Source organism: Grampus griseus (genome assembly GCF_964374135.1).
Source record: "Grampus griseus genome assembly, chromosome: 2".
NCBI classification, from domain to species: Eukaryota; Metazoa; Chordata; class Mammalia; order Artiodactyla; family Delphinidae; genus Grampus; species Grampus griseus.
The window spans coordinates 87,040,501-87,059,816 of NC_139018.1; the positions used below are offsets into that span (position 1 = coordinate 87,040,501).

At 48.0% G+C, this 19,316-nt stretch overlaps 1 protein-coding gene across 5 annotated transcripts in view; it reads right to left on the bottom strand.

The window, feature by feature from the left end:
• Positions 1-19,316, bottom strand: part of FRMD5 (FERM domain containing 5) — a gene marked incomplete at both ends in the record, with an annotated part of 339,888 nt that overhangs the window by 42,655 nt on the left and 277,917 nt on the right. For all 5 annotated transcript variants that reach the window (XM_082649519.1, XM_082649518.1, XM_082649517.1 and 2 more), the window contains one exon: positions 2,669-2,773. In XM_082649519.1, coding sequence (XP_082505645.1) covers positions 2,669-2,773 — 105 coding nt within the window. The remainder of the gene's footprint in view (positions 1-2,668; positions 2,774-19,316) is intronic.

Consider the following 19,316-nt stretch of genomic DNA (forward strand, 5'->3'; position numbering starts at 1 on the left):
TCCATAACCTGTCCGAGATCGTCCACTCATCTGGAGAATGGATGGTATAACTGCGGATACTCATCTCGTTCGTGGTAAGGATCGAATAACACAGGTGAAGCTCTTAGCTTCGTGCCTGATGCACCTCCTCACTCAACGTCCATTGGCTGAAAGATCTAGGTTTGTGCCCAGCGTGGAGCCTGGCACGAAGGAGTCACTCCGTGAAAGTTTATTTCTCCTTTTCCCCATTTCCTTATTTTCCTGTCTCCTTTGGCTTTTAATCTTTGTCATCTTAACACACTCTCTTATCCGCCTCAAGCACATGCTGATCCAACTAAAAAATAATGAACAGGATACATTTTACCCTTTTTTCTTCATATGCCACTGTCTTTGGGAGATGAAGAGACCTTGGGGTAACTGGTCTTCCTTCTTAAGGAGAAACAGCTCTGACTCCCAAAAATAAACAAACTACAACAACAAAATCCCTTCGTAAAAACAGTCTAAGACTCTACCATTACAGAGTGAACAGACACCTAGAGCATGTGAGGACATGTAGCTTCCTGGTGTCGTGCCACTTTGGGGGGGTCTTATACTATCGTCCAGAGCTAAGGATAGTATTTATGCCAAGACAGTGGGGCCTTTACAGGGTGAGGGGCTGACCTCAACACTCCTCAAACACTGGTGATGCTCAAAATTCTGCTGAGCCAGGAGGAATGAAACATGGCAGCAAAGTGGGGCAGGGCTTGTCAAAGGAAACAGATTCAGGCTTTGGTTTCTTTCCTACAGCTCAAGTCTTCAGCATAAAACCCTAAATGTGACCTGGAGACACAGCGGCTCAGAGCATCAAACAACAAAACAACACCTGGGGACTTCTGTGGTGGTGCAGTGGTTAAGAATCCGCCTGCCAATGCAGGGGACGCAGGTTCGATCCCTGGTCCGGGAAGATCCCACATGCTGCAGAGCAACTAAGCCCGTGCGCTACAACTACTGAGTCTGTGCTCTAGAGCCCGCGAGCCACAACTACTGGGCCCACGTGCTGCAACTACTGAAGCCCGTGTATCTAGAGCCTGTGCTCCGCAACAAGAGAAGTCACTGCAGTGAGAAGTCTGCTCACAGCAACGAAGAGTAGCCCCTGCTCGCTGCAACTAGATAAAGCCTGGGAGCAGCAATGAAGACCTGACGCAGCCAAATAATTAATAAATGAATGAATAAATGAATGAATGAAACAAAAAACACCATCTGATTCTGGCCTGGAGAGGGAGTTACCTGCGGCCCTGGGCACTGGTGGGAGGCTGCGCCCTCCGGGGCTCCAAGGTCCCCAGTGGTGACAGAGATGAAGCTTATGTTTGGAGCTATGAAAAAAATGTGTGGACCCACACATTTTTGGGGTCTGATTATCTGGAAGTAGCCCTCTGGGGCTTGTGGTGACAGTGCTTTTGGAGGATCGTAGACGACAGTGGGTGTGGGGAAGGGAGGCAGTGAGGCCTGAACGCTTCTGCATACTTTCCCACTTCGGTGGGGATGCCAGAGAGAACCTCCCCACAGTGAGCAAAGGGCTGATGGACGGAAGTTATAGGAACTGCAGGCGTGGGCCTGAAGGGTAGCTGGGCAAGTGGAGGGCAGGAACATGGCACTATAACCCACTAACTCACCCACTCATCATCCCTTCAGCAGATATTTATTGAGCATCCACTGCATTCTAGGCCCTGTGCTAGTTCCATGGGTTACAGTGATGAATGAGATAAAGTCCATGCCCTAGTGGAACTCATATTTTTGCAAGGAACACAGGTAATCAAACAGGCATGGTGTAGTAAGTTCTACTCCAATAGGGGTAGAACAGGGCACATGGGGGCACATCAGAGGGGCCCCTCAGTCAGAGTAGGGGTTAGGGAAGGCTTCCGGGAAGAAGTCAAAGCCTAAGCTGAGACCTTACATGTGAGAAGGAGTTAGCCAGAAGGAAAGTGTGGAGAGTAGAGAAGTGAGGAAAGGGGAAGCGATGTTCCAGAGGAGAACTGTACAGGCGAAGGCTCTGAAGAGGAGAAGACTGACGTGTGTGGAGAGCCACAGTATCATCTGGTGGGGCCGCAGCAGGGTGGAGACAGTCGGGGAGATGAAGCTGGAGGAGTAGTCAGGGGCCTTGTTTCTGTATCTGTCCGGAATATCACAGTCCTTGTCAATGCCTTGTGTCTGTAGAGCCGCCCACCTTGTGTAGAGCAGAACAAGAACTGCAGGATTTGCAAGGGCTGAAAAGCCCACGTCAGTTCGGCTCCATCTCTGTCCTGCCCAGATTGGGTTCTTGTGGCACTCAGGTGAGACCCTTCCTAACCAGAACAAGGCGAATCAGCCCATTTACTAGAGAGGGGCAGGACAGCCTCAGCCTGTGACCTGGGCTCTGAGACCACAACACCCGCCCAGCTGCCCTGACTCTAACTGGGCAGCTTTGGGCAAATCACTTCAGCTCTCGAGGCTGCCATTTCAGCATCTAAAAAACGATGGACCACTCCGGCTGAGCTCTGCTACAGGGTCTTCCACGTCTCACAATATGATCTGAAGAGATGACACCGAACTGCAGGGTCCGGTTGGTCCCCGACTCCTGCGGCTAAACTCCGAACATGAGTGACAGACAGTTCAGGGCCTCAGGCTTACTGACCAACCCTCTCCTCCATCTGTGCTTCGAATATTGACTTACCCGCTGCTTATCAGGGTCCACAAAGCGGATCCCAAAATAGTCTTTCTCAAGCAGATTCAGGTGGTGGCAAAGAAGGTCAAACAGGTATTGGCCTTTGGCATCTCTCTGCAAAGAAAGCAAGCTCTGTTGAGAAATGGGCGGGCTTCTTCAGTGTAACTGTGTTTTGATGGTCATTAAAAATCGTTTGTAACAGTTGCATGAGGATGTGAAAGGGGCACATGTCCATAACTATGTCCTCCATATTGTGATGGATTCAACATTCTCAGGAATTCTGAGGCTTTCAGCACCTGGAAGGAGCCCAAGAACCCTTCCTTCCACAAAGATGTCAGAGAAGGCAGGTAAGAGTCAGGTAGGCCCAGTTCCCACCTATAATGCACACAGCGTTCCTCTGGACTGTCGTGTGGAACTCACCAAGTCCAGCTGGCTCTGCCTCTAAAGTGCATCATGAATCCTCCTGCTTCTCTGCATCCCCGTCACCAACTCCCTAGGTGAAGCCACCACCACCTCGCAACTGGACCACGGCCAGAGCCTACTAGCCAGTCTTCTGGTTCTGTGCTCACCCTTTCTCCACATGGCGGCCAGGGTGACCGCGATTTAGACAAACTGTCTTTTTTTTAATGAATAAGTAATACAGGCACATAGTAAGGTATTCAAACATACAAAAGAATATACTATGAAGAGTCTCCCTTTTACCTGTGCTGCAGTTCCCCATCCCCAGAAGCAAACCCTCACCAGCTTCTTGGGTATCCTTAATGAGGTTACTTTATACACGGGCAAGCCTATATACATATACATCTCCTGTTTTAAAAAGACATCAGCAGCATATTTTATACTGTATTCTGCTTCTTGGGATTCTTCCCCATTACGGTATCTTGTGACTCTATAGCAGCACATATAGATATGCCTCACGGCTCTTAACTGCAGCGAGCACGCAGTGATCTTTAATGACTTTGCCACTCCTGTGTGACACTGTCAGCAAGGGGTTTCTCTTGCTCTCAGAATAAAATCCAAGCTCTGACCGCGGCCTCCAAGGCCCTACACGACCTGGCTCCTGCCTCCTCTCTGAACTCACCCCAAATCATTCTTCTCACCACTCTCCGGCCACCATCTCTTTGTTCCTGAGCAGGCCAAGGCTTTTCTGCCTCTGCGTCTTTGTACCCCCTCTGCCTGGGATGCCCTTCCTCCAGCTCTTCATGTCCTTGAGGTCTCAACTCAAATGTCCTTGCTGCAGAGAGGTCTTTCCCTACAGAACAGCCCCTCCCTGTCACTGTCTATCTCATTTATTTATCCTGTTTATTTCCTTCATGGCACTGACAGTCTGTCATTATCTTGTTGATTTGTTTACTTATTTATCATCTGCTCCCTTTCTACACCATACTTTTCACGAGGGTAGGAGCCCTCCCCCAGAATTTAGCACAGGGCTTGGCATATGGCAGGTGTGTCCTCAATAATTATTTGTGGAAACAATGGATAGAAGGTGGAGGGGTGGCTAAAAGGTTTTACAAAATGTCAAGAAATTAGGCCACTTCTAAACCCATAACCTTCTCCTCAGGGACCTGCCTGGGTATCTCTGATGAGCTGGGAGAATGACTTGCAGGGAAGTGTCAGGACAGCTGGAGCTCTGCAAGACAGCATCTCTGGGCCTGACCCCAGTGGTCTCCGCAGTTCAGCTGAGATGCTCATCTCTGGTGGATCTGTGTTTAATTCCGCATGCAAATCAAGGTGGTCTTATAAGAGCCAAACTATCTCACCTATGACAAGGCCCAAGGCCACGGGTAATTACAGAAGGACCTGGCCCTGCTCCTGGTATGGACAGATCTTTAAGACCTCAAAAGGTTTACCCCTCACCTCTGTCCCTTCTGCCAGCTCATCCTATACTTTTCCAAGGAGAACTAGGGCAGGATATCAAATCTCTCAGCAAGTATCTTAAGAAGCTTACCCTTGCAGGATTGGAAGGATGAGTGAGTGGACAGCTTAACTAAGGAAGATGGTGCCACGTGGGCACCTCCCGTGCTCCTCTGCCGGCCTCACACTCCCGCCCACAACATAACCTTGAGGCAGCTGGCCCCATTCTTACACCCTTCGGTCTCCCACCAGCAAGAGCTACTCTCACAACAGAGCCTTGTTATGAATCACACGGGGACTTCGGGGCAGTGGGCCACAAACCAGGTCTTTCAAAGGACTCCGTCAACAACTGTCACTGTGGGCAGGGGCTGTCAACTCTTTCCTTACTGATGCCCCAGAGTGTGGGAAGAGTTTAAAGTCATTTTTAAGGTTCTTCTGGGAACAGAGAAAATATGCTTAACCCTGTCTCAAGCAGCATGTCCTGTACTGTTATCTCTCTCAAAGCAATTGAAATGGAATACTAAGAGACAGTTGCCTATTATGAATATTTTTCCCTACAAATTGTCCTTTGCACCAAGCTGGCTACTACACTGTGATCAGCTGGGGTGAGTTTTTTGTTTTTAATTGAAATATAGTTGATTTACATATTATGTTAGTTTCAGGTGAACAGCACAGTGATTCAGTATTTTTGCAGATTATACTTTATTACAGGTTATTACGAGATAATTGGTATAATTCCCTGAGGTATAGAGTATACCCTTGTTGTTCACCTATTTTATAAATAGTACTTTGTATCTGTTAATTCCATACCCCTAATTTGTCCCTCCTGGTGTGAGTTTTAATGGCTGAAGAAGTTCGCTTCCTTACATACAACAGCCATATTAGCAGAAGCCTGGGGCAGCCATGGGGAAATTGCACCTCTGTGATAGAAATCACATGGACTTTTGATAAGACTCATGTCTTCCCGCAGACACAGAGAATGGACTTGAGGACACGGGGAGGGGGAAGGGTAAGCTGGGATGAAGTGAGAGAGTGGCATGGACATATATACACTACCAAACGTAAAATAGATAGCTAATGGGAAGCAGCCGCATAGCACAGGGAGATCAGCTCAGTGCTTTGTGACCATCTAGAGGGGTGGGACAGGGAGGGTGGGAGGGAGACGCAAGAGGGAGGGGATATGGGGATGTATGTATATGTATAGCTGATTCACTTTGTTATATAGCAGAAACTAACACGCCATTGTGTGAAAGCAATTATACTCCAATAAAGATGTTAAAAAAAAAAAGAATCATGTCTTCCACAAAAACAACTCATACTCATGGGTTGGCAGCTCAAATACACTTGTAGGGCTCTTAGCTGGTAAGAACATTAAATTCAGCAGATCCAACCTCAGAGTTCTTCCACTTCACAGGAAGAAAAAGAAGCATGGCTTTTCTCTTTAGGTAGTTGTAAAACAAAAAAGACACATCCTATTGTACATTCCCTTTATCAGTGGAAAAGGATCTTTTTATCATTATTTCTCAGCATCTGGTGAAACCTCTGCTCCCCACCATGAAATCAGAGTTCCCTCAGGTTCCCACTTACCCGTGGTGGAGGCATGGTTTTGAGCTACGAGGCTCTTGTGGAGACTAATGAAGACAAGCATCTTCCCTTGCTGTGTCTCCAAGGCTGGAGGGAAGGAAGGGAGAGAGGTAGGAGCAGAGCTCCTCCTTAGAGCGGAATCCCATGAAGTTTAAAACCCAAGAAGAAACACAAAGGCAGGATCTACTGAGAGCCGCTGCGACACCTCTCACACAGAGTTGCAATCGCCCCTCCCTTGGAGCACCCACTCCTGTGGCTGGTGGAGTGGCCCCAGGCAGTCTTTGGGGGGGAGGTCACAAGGTGGACTCTCGTGGTGGGTTTCTACAGCAAGCCTCTGGCAGGGGCTAGGGTTTAGGAATTTAAAACTTCCTGGCCTTGCACTTCCAGATGCCAGCCGTGTCCTAGGATTCCCTCTCCATGGTCTCCCTGCCTTAAGTTGGGGCTTCCTGGAATATTCTCTGGCAGCCAGCTTTCTCTTTTGGTGGGACGGCAAAGTCCAGTGAGTTCTGTCTCCTTTTCCCTTTGCTGGCGGTTGCCCTGGTGCTATGCTAACCCGTGTGTTGTGTGCTCAATGTTGTGCCATTGATTATACTGGAGAAACAGGCACGCACGCTGACAGGTGATTACTGTTTAGTCACAAAGTCGGGGCTCCAAGCCTGAGGCCGTTTATCTTCAGGACAAGTGAGCTGAGGCAGAGCACCCGAATCCAGCTAAACCTCAGAGGTTATTCTCTTCACAAGGACATTAGTGGGTCAAAACAATGTATTAAGCACCCATCTAAAAAATAAATGTACATTTTATGAACCACAATAGCACCTACACACATTTGAAAATAATAGTACGTACACATGCATCCTTTTAATTCTCTCTCTATGGTGCTCAGAATGATTCGTGAGCCCCTTAGAATCGTTTTGAAACCAGAGGTCAGGAGAATTCATATTGGTGCTTCTTCCTGGAGGGCCTGGTTCTAGCTCTCTATGGTTTGTCTCTTCTTTAGGGAAGGCACTGAAGCAGCAAGCAGTAAGCAGGCTTGAGCCAGTGACCTAAACTGGTCAAGGTTAATTGCATTTTCTGCCTCACAGTCAACACCCTTGGGTAGGAGAACCGCTTTTTTTTTTAACCCATCACAGGGTCAATCCCAGGGACTCTGGCGTGGTGCATCCAGGGAAGAGGAGCTAACATGTAGAAAGCTCCCCACTCACTGGGCCTTATTCAATCCAGCTTACCTGTGAGGCAGGTAGATTATAAGTAAAAACTACCTGAGTCGTGAAGGGGGCACGAGCCATCACAACTTTCTCAGATCCTGGGCCACGTGCAGTTAAAGGGGAGCTGGCCGTGGTTTCACGGCCCTTCAAGAAGGCAGAGGGGAGGTGGAAGGTTGCAGGAGGTGGGCACCTGCCCTCCAAAAGCACAAGAGTCCGGGGGTGCGGAAAGGCCATGCCAGGATGGGGGGGTGCCTGGGGGAGGAAGCAAGAGCTGAACAAGTTGTCCTCGGGGACTGGAGAGGGAGGGATAAGGCAGCCAGCACCCTAGGGGTAGGATGGCATCCCAGCCTCTTTTCTGTCTTAACTTTACATTTACACTTCTTGTAGGCCAAAGACTTGCTGGCTTTCCTTATCCGTGTCGTCTAAGGGCATGTGTGTGCAGCCATCTGCCAGGTTCAGGAGCAGGCGCTGTGTAAAAGCACTTTAATGTCGGAACTTCCCTGGTGGCGCAGTGGTTAAGAATCCGCCTGCCCATGCAGGAGACACGGGTTCGAGCCCCGGTTCGGGAAGATCCCACATGCCGCAGAGCAACTAAGTCAGCGTGCCACAACTACTGAGCTTGCGCTCTAGAGCCACGAGCCACAACTACTGACCCCTTGTGCCACAACTACTCAAGCCCGTGTACCTAGAGCCCCTGCTCCACAACAAGAGAAGCCACCGCAATGAGAAGCCCGTGCACTGCAACGAAGAGTAGCCCCCGTTCGCTGCAACTACAGAAAGCCCACGCGCAGCAACGAAGACCCGAAGCAGCCAAAAATAAATAAATAAATTAAAAAAAAAAAAAAGCACTTTAATGTCACAGAGGAACAGCCACATTAGCTCATCTTCTCAGGGCCAGGGCATGAGTACGCTGAGCTGAGAAGTGTGAATCAATCACTGGGGTGCGGTCCTGCCCCTGTGTTCGCACACTACAAGCGGCCTGGCTTTCTGAGGCTCAGGGAGGAGAAGGGCAGGAATGCTAACAGCAGGGCCCCAGATTTCTTAACCTCTGCACCTTCCATGCCAATTTACATTTTCTTTGAAGGGACAGAACTCCTGCTGAGCTTCTGGCCCAGGAGCCCACTTTTCTTGCTTAGTCATAAACCAACAAAATCTGCCCAGGAACTGCTGAGGCTGCGGCTAGAAAAGCAGCCAGCTCGCTCTGGTAGAAGATGAGGGAGGGTAATTGCAGGGAGAAATGCAGCTGTACTCTGTCGTATAGCGGGTTGCCCCCAGCGCAGCAGGGCCAGAGCTTAGCCCCATGCAGGCCCTCGCTTCCTACTCTCAGAGGAGATGGACTCCAGAGCTCGGCAGTTAGGCTGGGAACGATGGGGCCCATGCAGGTACTTGGTACCTAGAATGTAGCACCAGGAGGCTGCCCTGGAGCCAGGTGGCCATGTGGCTCCTGGGGGAGAGGTCCGGCCCTGAGGAGGGAAGGCAGAGTTCAGAGGGAGAGAGGAACAGTGGTCACCCAGACTCCTGCAGCCACTGGCCCCAGCTAGTCCTTAACAAACACAGCACCTTCTTGCACCAATACCCAGCCATTCTACATGCAAACTGAGGGAACTGGGTGCTTTTCATGATGCAAATAGGTATGTGTAGGTTCAGATGCCAGGCATGGGGCCTCAGGGAGCCCTGTTGGCAGTCCTTGCTTGGGTCAGAGAACTGGCTGAGCTCGGCGCCACATGGTGTGTTAGGCAGAGGACATGCACGTGGGGCAGGCAAAACACAATCCGTCCGGAACGTGGAGGTCACTGTGTGCAAGTCAACGGCATGGGAGGGAGGACTACGTGTTCTGTTAGCACAGATGGTCCAAGCCAGACTCAACAAGGGCAGTTAAGACCCTCTGAGCAGATCCTCAAACCTGCTGTCGTAGAGCTTGTAAGAGCAGGGCTAACGAGAGGGCTAGACTTACTGAGATATCAGTGATGATGCTTCAAGAGCCAAGGCGTCCCCATTCCTATGTGGATTCCTTGTATCCGGTGAAGTTACCAGAAGGACAAAAAACCTGAGCTGGGCCTGAAGGAAAGCAAACTCGTCTCTCTTTCTCATGGTGAGGCCACTTTTACAGTAAAGTGACTCTTAGAAGCGTCACTGTTTCTTGCTATTGATGGAATAAATTTCAGTTGTATTTTTCCAGCCAGTGCTGAATACCTCAGTGGACTAGTCATATCATAGCTATAGAATTACTGAAAACTCAGCCTGGCTTGTTAGAAAAAAACTCAACACTTCGTATTTGTGTGAAGCTCATATTCTCGCTCTCTTTCTCACACACACACACACACACACACACACGCACACATACACGCACACCCTCTCATACAACTATGCCTACAACGTTGCTTCAGATAATTTGTAAAGAAAGCCCAGCATTTTGGGGCAAATAGACAACCCCTTGGAATGTAAACTGGTACAGCCACTATGGAAAAGAGTATGGAAGTTTCTCAAAAAACTAAAAATAGAGTTGCTATGTGATCCATTAATCCCACTCCTGGGCATATATCCAGAAAAAACTATAATTCAAAAAGATATATGCACCCGTATGTTCACAGCAGCACTATACACGATAGCCACGACATGGAAACAACCTAAATGTCCATCGACAGATGAATGGATAAAGATATACTACATATATACAACAGAATATTACTCAGCCATAAAAAGAATGAAATAAGGCCATTTGCAGCAACGTGGACAGACCTAGAGATTATCATAGTAAGTGAAGTAAGTCAGAAAGAGAAAGACAAATACCATATGATATCACTTATATGTGGAATCTAAAATATGACACAAATGAACTTATCTACAAAACAGGAACAGACTCACAGACATAGAGAACAGACTTGTGGTTGCCAGGGGCGGGGGGTGGGGAAGGGAAGGACTGGGAGTTTGGGATTAGCAGATGCAAACTATTATATATAGAATGGATAAACAACAAGGTCCTACTGTATAGCACAGGGAACTATATTCAATATCCTGTGATAAACCATAATGGAAAAGAATATGAAAAAGAATGTATATACGTATAACTGAATCTCTATGCTGCACAGCAGAAATTAGCACAACATTGTAAATCAGCTATACTTCAGTAAAATAAATTACTTAAAAAGGAAATACAATAGACATCCCCTTGCACCCAACCCTAAAGACAGTTTGACAACACATTTTATTGCCTTTTTTTTTTTTTTTTTTGCAAAGGGCAATTGCACATGCTATTTGTCAAGCCTGGGAATTCCTGGGGTTAAGGGGAGTGGCCTGGGTGGCCAGGGTCAGGAGCACCATGTCAAGCTCAGCATCCTCACTGGTTCTCATAATCCTGCAGCCTTCCCCCCAGTCTCCTTGCCCCTCAGCAGAAAACTGCTTATTGGCCAGTACCAACAAATGTGGTGGGTTCTAGGCTGGACACATCCAATAATGAAGAGTCCAGGATTTCTGAGTCCTGGTGCAGTCTCCTTTTCAATTACCCTATCAGGTCACTCATGTTCCCTTGGAGCTGACATGGAGGCAAAGAGAGCAGAGAGGGGAAGGGCCCTGGGAAGGTTCACTGAGGATGAGCCCTGGGCTTGGAGTCAAGGCCCTGCTCTGCCACTTCTCAGCTTGTGACCTCAGACCTGTCCCTTAATCCTTCTGAGCTTCCGTTTCCTTAGCTACAAAACAAGATTAACACTACATCTCTCAAAGGATTATTGTGAGGCTCAAAACAAGAGACATAATATACATAAAAACCCTGTGTATTTTCCCTACCAACCTCCTCTGCCTCCTGTGACCCCTTCTTCCCTTAGGCTGAATGGACTTGAACGTAACACAGGCTTAGCGATGGGGCTGTGCACTCACGGAACAGAAGCCAGTCCTCCCTGGACAAGAATGCTCAGGTGGGTCCTGGCTACACGTCCACCTGTGCAGTGTCCCTGAGCTTATGGGGTTGGCCAGTATTTTGGAAATCTGCCCCGCAGGGCTCTCAAGGTACAGGTTTGCATCTTCTCCATATCCCAAGGCTATTCTCCCCAGACTAGGTCAGAAGAAAAGTATAAAATATCAAATATATGCCATCAACCCAAACCCCTCGGAGGCCTGGCAGCTGTATTTAATTCCACGGGGACAAAGGCAGAGCTTCTTCTGATACGCTCTTGACACGCTCCTAACACTCGGGAAGGAGTGAGTGAGGTGGAGGATAAGATACGACACAGTTCCAACAACCACCATACCTTTTAATGCCTTGGCATTAATTAGAAAAAAAAGCAAAAAAAAAATTGGAAAATTGTATTTAAGTTACTCCAGAGCGCCGATCTCTTTCAAAAACCATAATTGGTTCTCTTTGGCATTAAAGCTACAAGAGTGAACTGTAGCTTCAGACTCTTCCCCCTGCAGTCCGCAGGTGACTGCCCATCCTGCTGGCAGGTAAAGGGGGAGGTACGAACAAGCAGAGCTCACAGCTCCTGGATTGGAGTCCCAAGTTCCCCAGAGCTCACTCAGTCACTCACAGCTGCTGGTGTCCCTAGCTAGGACCAGGCAGGTCATTCTCATTGCTTCTCCTGAGAAGGATAACCAGGGCCTCCCTTGAAAAGTCTCTCATCAGAGCAGAGAAGCCTCTGAGGTAGGGTCCAGGGCACAGCTCTTGGTCTATGGTCCCATTGATGGTACAAAGCCACACTGATGAATGACCCCCTTCCCACCATTTAAGTGGAGACAACCTCACTGGAACAACAAAACTGGAAGTCCCAGGAGAGAAGTGAGACAGCTGGGGCCAGAAACCAAGCAGGTGGTGGAAAGATGGTTTATTTTACAAATGCTGAGGCCTGGGAAAGCAATAGGGCAAACCCCAGATCTCCCAACAGCAGCTGTCCCAGTGGTGGAGGGGGATGGAGCGGGGAGGTAAGGTAGGAGGCAATGGCTAGCTCTCTTGAAAATAGTTTCCTTAATAAGCAAATTCAGAACCATACCATTCTCTGGACCAGTGGTTCTAACTGGAGCCTGCATTGGAATCACCTGCATAGTTGTTAAAACAGAATGCTGGGCCCCTCTCCCAGAGTATCTGGCCCAGTGGGTCTGGGATGGGGCTTAGCAAGATCAAGGTGATGCCCATGCGGATGGTCTGGGGATCATGGGACTGGATCCACCCTTCTCCAGCACCTGTTGGTCACTAGCAGCTCTCGGGGCAAGGACTGCAGGGATAAGGGGGAGAAAAAGTGGATATTTGAACTCCAGGACAAATACCACTCTAGAATCGTGCCCCTGCTTTGTCAGCACAATTCTCACTTTTTTTTAAAGTGCTCAGTTTATTTATTTTTTTTTTAAAGATTTTTTTTGACGTGGACCATTTTTAAAGTCTTCACTGAATTTGTTACAATACTGCTTCTGTTTTATGCTTTGGGGTTTTTTTGGCCATGAGGCACGTGGGATATTAGATCCCTGACCAGGGATCGAACCTGCACCCGCTGCACTGGAAGGCGAAGTCTCAACCACTGGACCGCCAGGGAAGTCCCACAACTCTCACTTTTTATTCAGTTTTCATGTTCTCACGTACCAAGAGTACCAACTTCAGAGCACTAGGCTTGTGGGTTCAATACTACAGAGGAATTCTGCTCCTTCCTGCCAGATTTTTCAAACTCTACCTTTCATGACAGTGGGCAGCTGCCCAGTTCTGGCTGGAAAGTTCAAGTCCCCAATCACCATTTACTTTCAATGGCTAAGTAGCACAAAATTCACTGCCCTTTTGCCATGAGCTACATCATCAGAAAATAAAGCTGGCAGGTATCATCAAACCTAATTCAGAGAAAGAGCTCCCTTCTCACCCCAGTTTTGCCATCAGTGGCAGGGAGTCTGTTCCAAAACATTTCCTCCCCTGGCCTCTAGGGTCTCTCGTCTAGGGAGCAGGTGGGCTGGGGGCTGCCCCAGACCCGTGCCTGCTGCTGCCTCCTTCCTGCCTCTGTGCTCTTTAAGGTTCTCAGTCAGACTTCCGTCTTGGCTGTCATGACCAGCCTTCTCCTTTCTCCTTCCTGGGCGAGGATCCAGACATTCCTCCATCAGTGGGTGGGGAAGTAGATGGGTATGGGATAGATGCCCCGAGGATGTTCCATGCCAGCGAGGAAAGTCTTCTGTGTTCAGCTTTGAGCCGGGAGTTTGGGGCAGCAGGGACGTGAGGGAGTAAGGAAAAGCAAATTCTGAGCCCAAGAGAATTTGGGCAAGTCCTTTCTTTCTCTGAGTCTCAGTTTCCCTCTGTGTAAATGACCTTGTGTCCCTTTATGCCTTTACGTGCCCAGAGCCTCTGATTCTGTTCTTAGCTGACCACAGTAATCACACTCCAGGTCCATCTTCTCTTAAGTGAGGATAAAATAAGTGAAAAACAAAAAACAAAAAACAAAAAGGGTAATCAGGGGCTTCCCTGGTGGCGCAGTGGTTGAGAGTCTGCCTGCCGATGCAGGGGACACGGGTTCGTGCCCCGGTCCAGGAAGATCCCACATGCCGCGGAGCGGCTGGGCCTGCGCGTCCGGAGCCTGCGTGTCCGGAGCCTGTGCTCCGCAATGGGAGAGGCCACAGCAGTGAGAGGCCCGCATACTGCAAAAAAAAAAAAAAAAAAAAAAGGGTAATCAGGTAGCTTTACAAGGTGAATGTTCATTAAGACATTTATCACTAGTTTAATTAATTTGAAAAACTCAGGGCCATTGCTCAAAGTAAATGGGAAGAGTAACTAAACAGAATTCATTCAATTCTGGAAACTGCCTCTAGCAGGCCTCAGACAGTGAAGACCATTATGTGAAACTGTTATCCCACTATGAGTCTGGTCATTTTACATTCCGCTGTAAACTACGGAAAAAATCCTCTTAGATCCTCCAGTGCACACCTCCAGCCTCACACAGAGGGAACTGCTGCAGGATCTTCTCAGGTTGGATGCTGAGGCTGTGCATCCCTCCGTCCTCCCCAGGCCCACTGTTTCCTAGACTACATCCCAGGCGGCAGGGGGCTCCTGAATTTCTGTATGAAAGGGCCTTAGGGGTGACAGTCTGGGGCTGGGGAGGGGAATGAAGTTTTCTTTGCATGACCCTGAATATAAGATTGAGAACTCTTCAACTGTCTAGTAAAGAAGGGATAGAGAATGACAGAGATGGGAAGGGGCTGATAAGGCGTTCCTTCCAACCTCATCCCACACTATCCTAAATTTGCCCGGAGGCAGAGCCTCTGAACTTGGGCTGAGATAAAAGTCAAGGATGTGCTTTGAGGTAAGTGCCCTCCCAGTCCCTGAGCTTAAGTTTCCTGAGGGTTCTTCCAGATATAATTACTTCAGTGGCTGAGCAGCAACAGGTACCTCTTGGTCTATGAATAATTCCTGGGCTTGGAAATGTATCTCCTCACATGCACTGGAGGTGGGGTGGGGTGATCACCTCCCCAGGACGTCAGGTGAAACCACGGTCTAGGCCTTGCAGTATGGTGGAGAGAGCAAACGGAGGTGGCAAGACTTGTGGACGTGTGCCAGAGCTCCTTCAGCAGTTCTTCGGCCTGAAGAGTAGGGGTGAAGGCAGGAGAGGGGGAGCCTTGAGCTCAGCAGCACACCCGAGGTCTCTGGCACATCCCTGTCATCTCTGTGCCTCCGCACAGCAAGGCCGCCAGTACTGAGACCAAGAGTCCCCTGAGGGCTGTACGGCAGCGCAGAGAAGTCACTCCTTAAAAAAATTTTGCACATCTGCTGCAAACTGAATATTGTGTCATTTGAAGGCCAAAAAATGGATGACAAACCCCTGGGAAAAATGCCCAACTCAGTATATATCTATTGAGGGCCTCCCATGGGCCAGGCACTGCCTGAGCGTTCTCAGGACTGCAGAGACATGGGATTTAGAGACATCTGAAAAAGTGACTTGGGAAAAGCCATCTTCTTTCCTCCAATCTTCTGGCACTCACTATGTGTACCATGCACCCGTCCTACTGCTGCCTCTCCATGTTCATGTCCCCGTTCCTGTCTGTTACCAGGAGAGGTAGAAGTGTGCTCCCCAGTGTTTGCGCTCATAGTGCACAGCCCAGGGCCTTGTACCTGATCCTCAGGAAGTGTTGGTTGATTAGCTACTAAATGATATGACCAGGCTATTAGCTGAAGATTAGCAGTAGCTCATCTTCCCTGATGAGGTCCTCCTGGGTCTTCAACTCCTAATACCCAGTGAGATCAGTGTAGGAAAGAACAGAGAAGGATCATGTTGGGATAAGACTGCTCCTGGAGATGGAGTCCCTGTCCAAAGCAGAGTCAAACTTAACCCTAGAAATTATTCCAGGATTGGAGTCCCAAGTATTACCTTTTGTCCGGCCTCCTGATTCTAACTCCACCTGCACCTGAGTGGTACAAGGGGCTCCCAGCCTAAACGCCACCAGGCAACAGAAAGTGGCCTGCAGTACAGCTCGGCTCCAAAATAACTGCTTGGTCACCCACACACATCATGGGAAAGGGAAACACAGCTCTGCTTCCAGGAAGGTCTCTAGCTGGGTCCTTGCCATAGAAAAGGGAATTCAAAGTTCGATACTGGAAAAGACTAATCATTACGTATGTGTAATTATATTGATGTGAATCTCAGAGCCAAGTTCCTTTCAGGAAGTTGATATTGGAAAACACTTTCATGCTCCTGGGATCATGTGGAATAGGAGTTAGGATGGTTTTTTTTTTTTTGCGGTATATGGGCCTCTCACTGTTGTGGCCTCTCCCATTGAGGAGCACAGGCTCCGGACGCGCAGGCTCAGCGGCCATGGCTTACGGGCCCAGCCGCTCCGCGGCACGTGGGATCTTCCCAGACCGGGGCACGAACCCATGTCCCCTGCATCAGCAGGCGGACTCTCAACCACTGTGCCACCAGGGAAGCCCTAGGATGTTTTTAATTTCTGTAAATTATCAGACACCTTCCCATGGGCAAATTCCACATGTCTCTAGGTATTTCCCTCTTTCCCTTACAGTTTTTCTGATGCTTTGCCTGTCTTTCTAAAATATTTCCCGACACCTAGCCAAGGTGCCCAGGATCTTCTTTGGGCTTCAGATCAATGGGTGATTAATAACATAGCATTGGATACCTGCCTTGTCGTTTGTCACAGGTCAGGTTATACAGGAAGTGACTCTGGGATGGAGTTTAGCATGCAGGATGTTTTTAAGGAGTGCTCTCGGAATTGACACCCATGGAAAGTTATGAAAGAAAGCTGGAGTGGGCCGAGGGAGAAGGTGAGCTGCGATGCAGGCCTAGTGTCGACTAGGCTGAACTATGGAGAGCTCTGGAGCTAGAATGGTCCTTCAGAGATATTTCAAGTTGAACCAAAATAGCCAGGCCTCGTACACCCCTGCTTGAGGAGTCACTGGATGTAGACCACTGCCAACAGCACTCCCAGGGGATTGGGTGGAACATCAGAGTCTATCCTATCACTCTCAACACAAACCCAAAATCATAACTACCATTTCTTAAAAGAAACGTGCAAAGCATTCCTCAAGCATTCTCTCTGATGCTAACAATTCCATAACAAAGGTTTCTATTAATCCCATTTTACCAAAGAGGAAACCAAGGCTTAGTGGAGTTAAATGACATATCTAAGACCACACAGCTAGTATGTGGGGCTCAAATCCAGGCCTACCTTGCCCCAAAGTTCACAGTCCTTCCATTATGCTGAACTGCCATCCTTCGATTTTTCTCGTATGTCCCCTGCGGAAGCAACCTACAGCTCCATACTTCTATGCAGCTTTGGGTTGGATTTATAATCCTCTGACTCTATGTCTAAATGCATAGCTAAGCCCATTGCTTGAATTTTTTTCTGACTCTTTAGATCTCTTAGACCTGGGCACTATTGGCCTGCTTCAAGCAGAAAACCACTCCTGCTGGAAAAAGTGGAGACGCCAGGCTTCTCCATGAAGATACACAAAGGGGAAAAATCCTCAAAACCTAACAGGAAGCCAGTAATTCAGTCGACAATATTTGAAGATGATGAATAAGAAATAAGCAGCATTTAAAGCCCGATTTCTTCTTACTTTTCTTTGAGGTTTTTTTTTGGATCAGAACATTTCCAAATCTTTATATCCAGGAGATTAGAGATCAGCTGGTAACCAATCCCAAATCTCTAGGTATTTGGGGGAGCTGAGGCAAGAGCTGGGTGTAACACGAGAGGTCATATGCACTCTTTCTATACCCCCAAAGGCTGTTATCAATTTTTAAAAAAATTTTTTTATTTTGTCTGTGCTGGGTTTTAGTTGCAGCATGCAGGACCTTAGCTGCAGCATGTGGGATCTAGTTCCCTGACCAGGGATTGAACTCGGGGCCCCCTGCATTGGGACCGTGGAGTCTTACCCACTGGACCACCAGGGAAGTCCCTATTTTGTTCTTCCTTTGTACACTCCAGATATCATTAAACTTTACATTTTATTTATTTATTTTTGGCTGTGTTGGGTCTTCGTCTCTGTGCCAGGGCTTTCTCTAGTTGCGGCAAGTGGGCGCCACTCTTCATCGCGGTGCGCGGGCTTCTCACTATTGCGGCCTCTCTTGTTGCGGAGCACAAGCTCCAGACGCGCAGGCTCAGTAGTTGTGGCTCACGGGCCTAGCTGCTCCATGGCATGTGGGATCTTCCCAGACCAGGGCTCGAACCCGTGTCCCCTGCATTGGCAGGCAGATTCTCAACCACTGTGTCACCAGGGAAGCCCAGATACCGTTAAAGTTTAACATGACATCTATAGGCCTGAGGAAGTCGTCAGCTCACGACAAGAAAAGCTGCTGCCTCAGCAAAACGATACATCATTGGCAAGTTAACTTGGCCCTGCGGGTCTTTCTCCCCAGGCAGAGTGTTTTATATGTTGTTCTCTGAGGTGCTCTTTTCAATTCATCAAAGGTACTTACTTAGGAAAGCATGTGACATCAGACTGTGTAAGAGACACAGTCAGTGGAATAAGCTCTGGAGCAGCCCCTCAGTGTGTTCAAGTCCTCCCTGAACTTCAAGTAAGAAATCTTTTGAGGCCATATTACTGATACCTATTCTCCCTGCCCAAGAGGACTCCAAAGATGAAGAGTGATGGGGTGATCCCCTCAATTTTCCATTAACTAGAGGTGAACCTTATTTTGGGGAGGGGAAGAATTTCTCACAAATTACGGTGAGGAGATATATGTCATAACAGAGGTATTGTACAAGGTACAGGGATAGTGTGATGGAATGAGACTACCAGAAAGACCTCACAAAGAGAAGGATTTACTAACTGAGTCTTGAAGGATGCATAGAGCTTGCCAGCCTGCGAGTGGGAGAATGGCATAGGGAACAGCATGTCCAGAGCAGGGCATGTTCTAGGAATTTTACCACCTGCCATGGCACAAGGAGGTCTGTTGCAGGAGATCAAGGTGAAATACAGAGAGGCAGACAAGGGCTGGGTGGTCAATGGCCACATATGCCATCCTAAGGGCTTTATTCTGTCAATGATGGCAAAGGTTGGAAAGATTTTAAGTGGGAATAAGATGTAAGTAGATTTCATGTTGGTGGAGGAGGATTAGAAGACGGTAAGACTAGAAGCAGGAAGACCAGATGGAAAATCATTGTAACAATCCAAATGAGCTTTGATGGACACACAGACTACGATAATGGTGATAAGAATAAAAATGGGATGGATTAAAGAAATATTTAGGTGGCAGAATAAACAGTGTTTCAGTGACCAGTTTGAAGAGGGCTGTGAATGAGTAGAAACAGAGGACAATTTCCACAATTTCAGTTCAGCAAGGAGGCTGGGAGAATAGGTTGAAAAGCTATCTTTAAATTGAGCATTATCACAATGACTTTGGTGAATGGGTCCTTAATTCTTTCAGGGATCCGACTATTGAATTAATTAAGGAAATAATTAAGATTTCCTAGATCAGTCATTACACTGATTTATTTTTAGAGCACACTGTTTTTGGCAAATCTTATCTTAAAAAAATATTTGCTAGAATACATTTCCTTCTTATAGGTACCATGATTGAATTCAATTTTCAAGGCATATAAGTCATGTT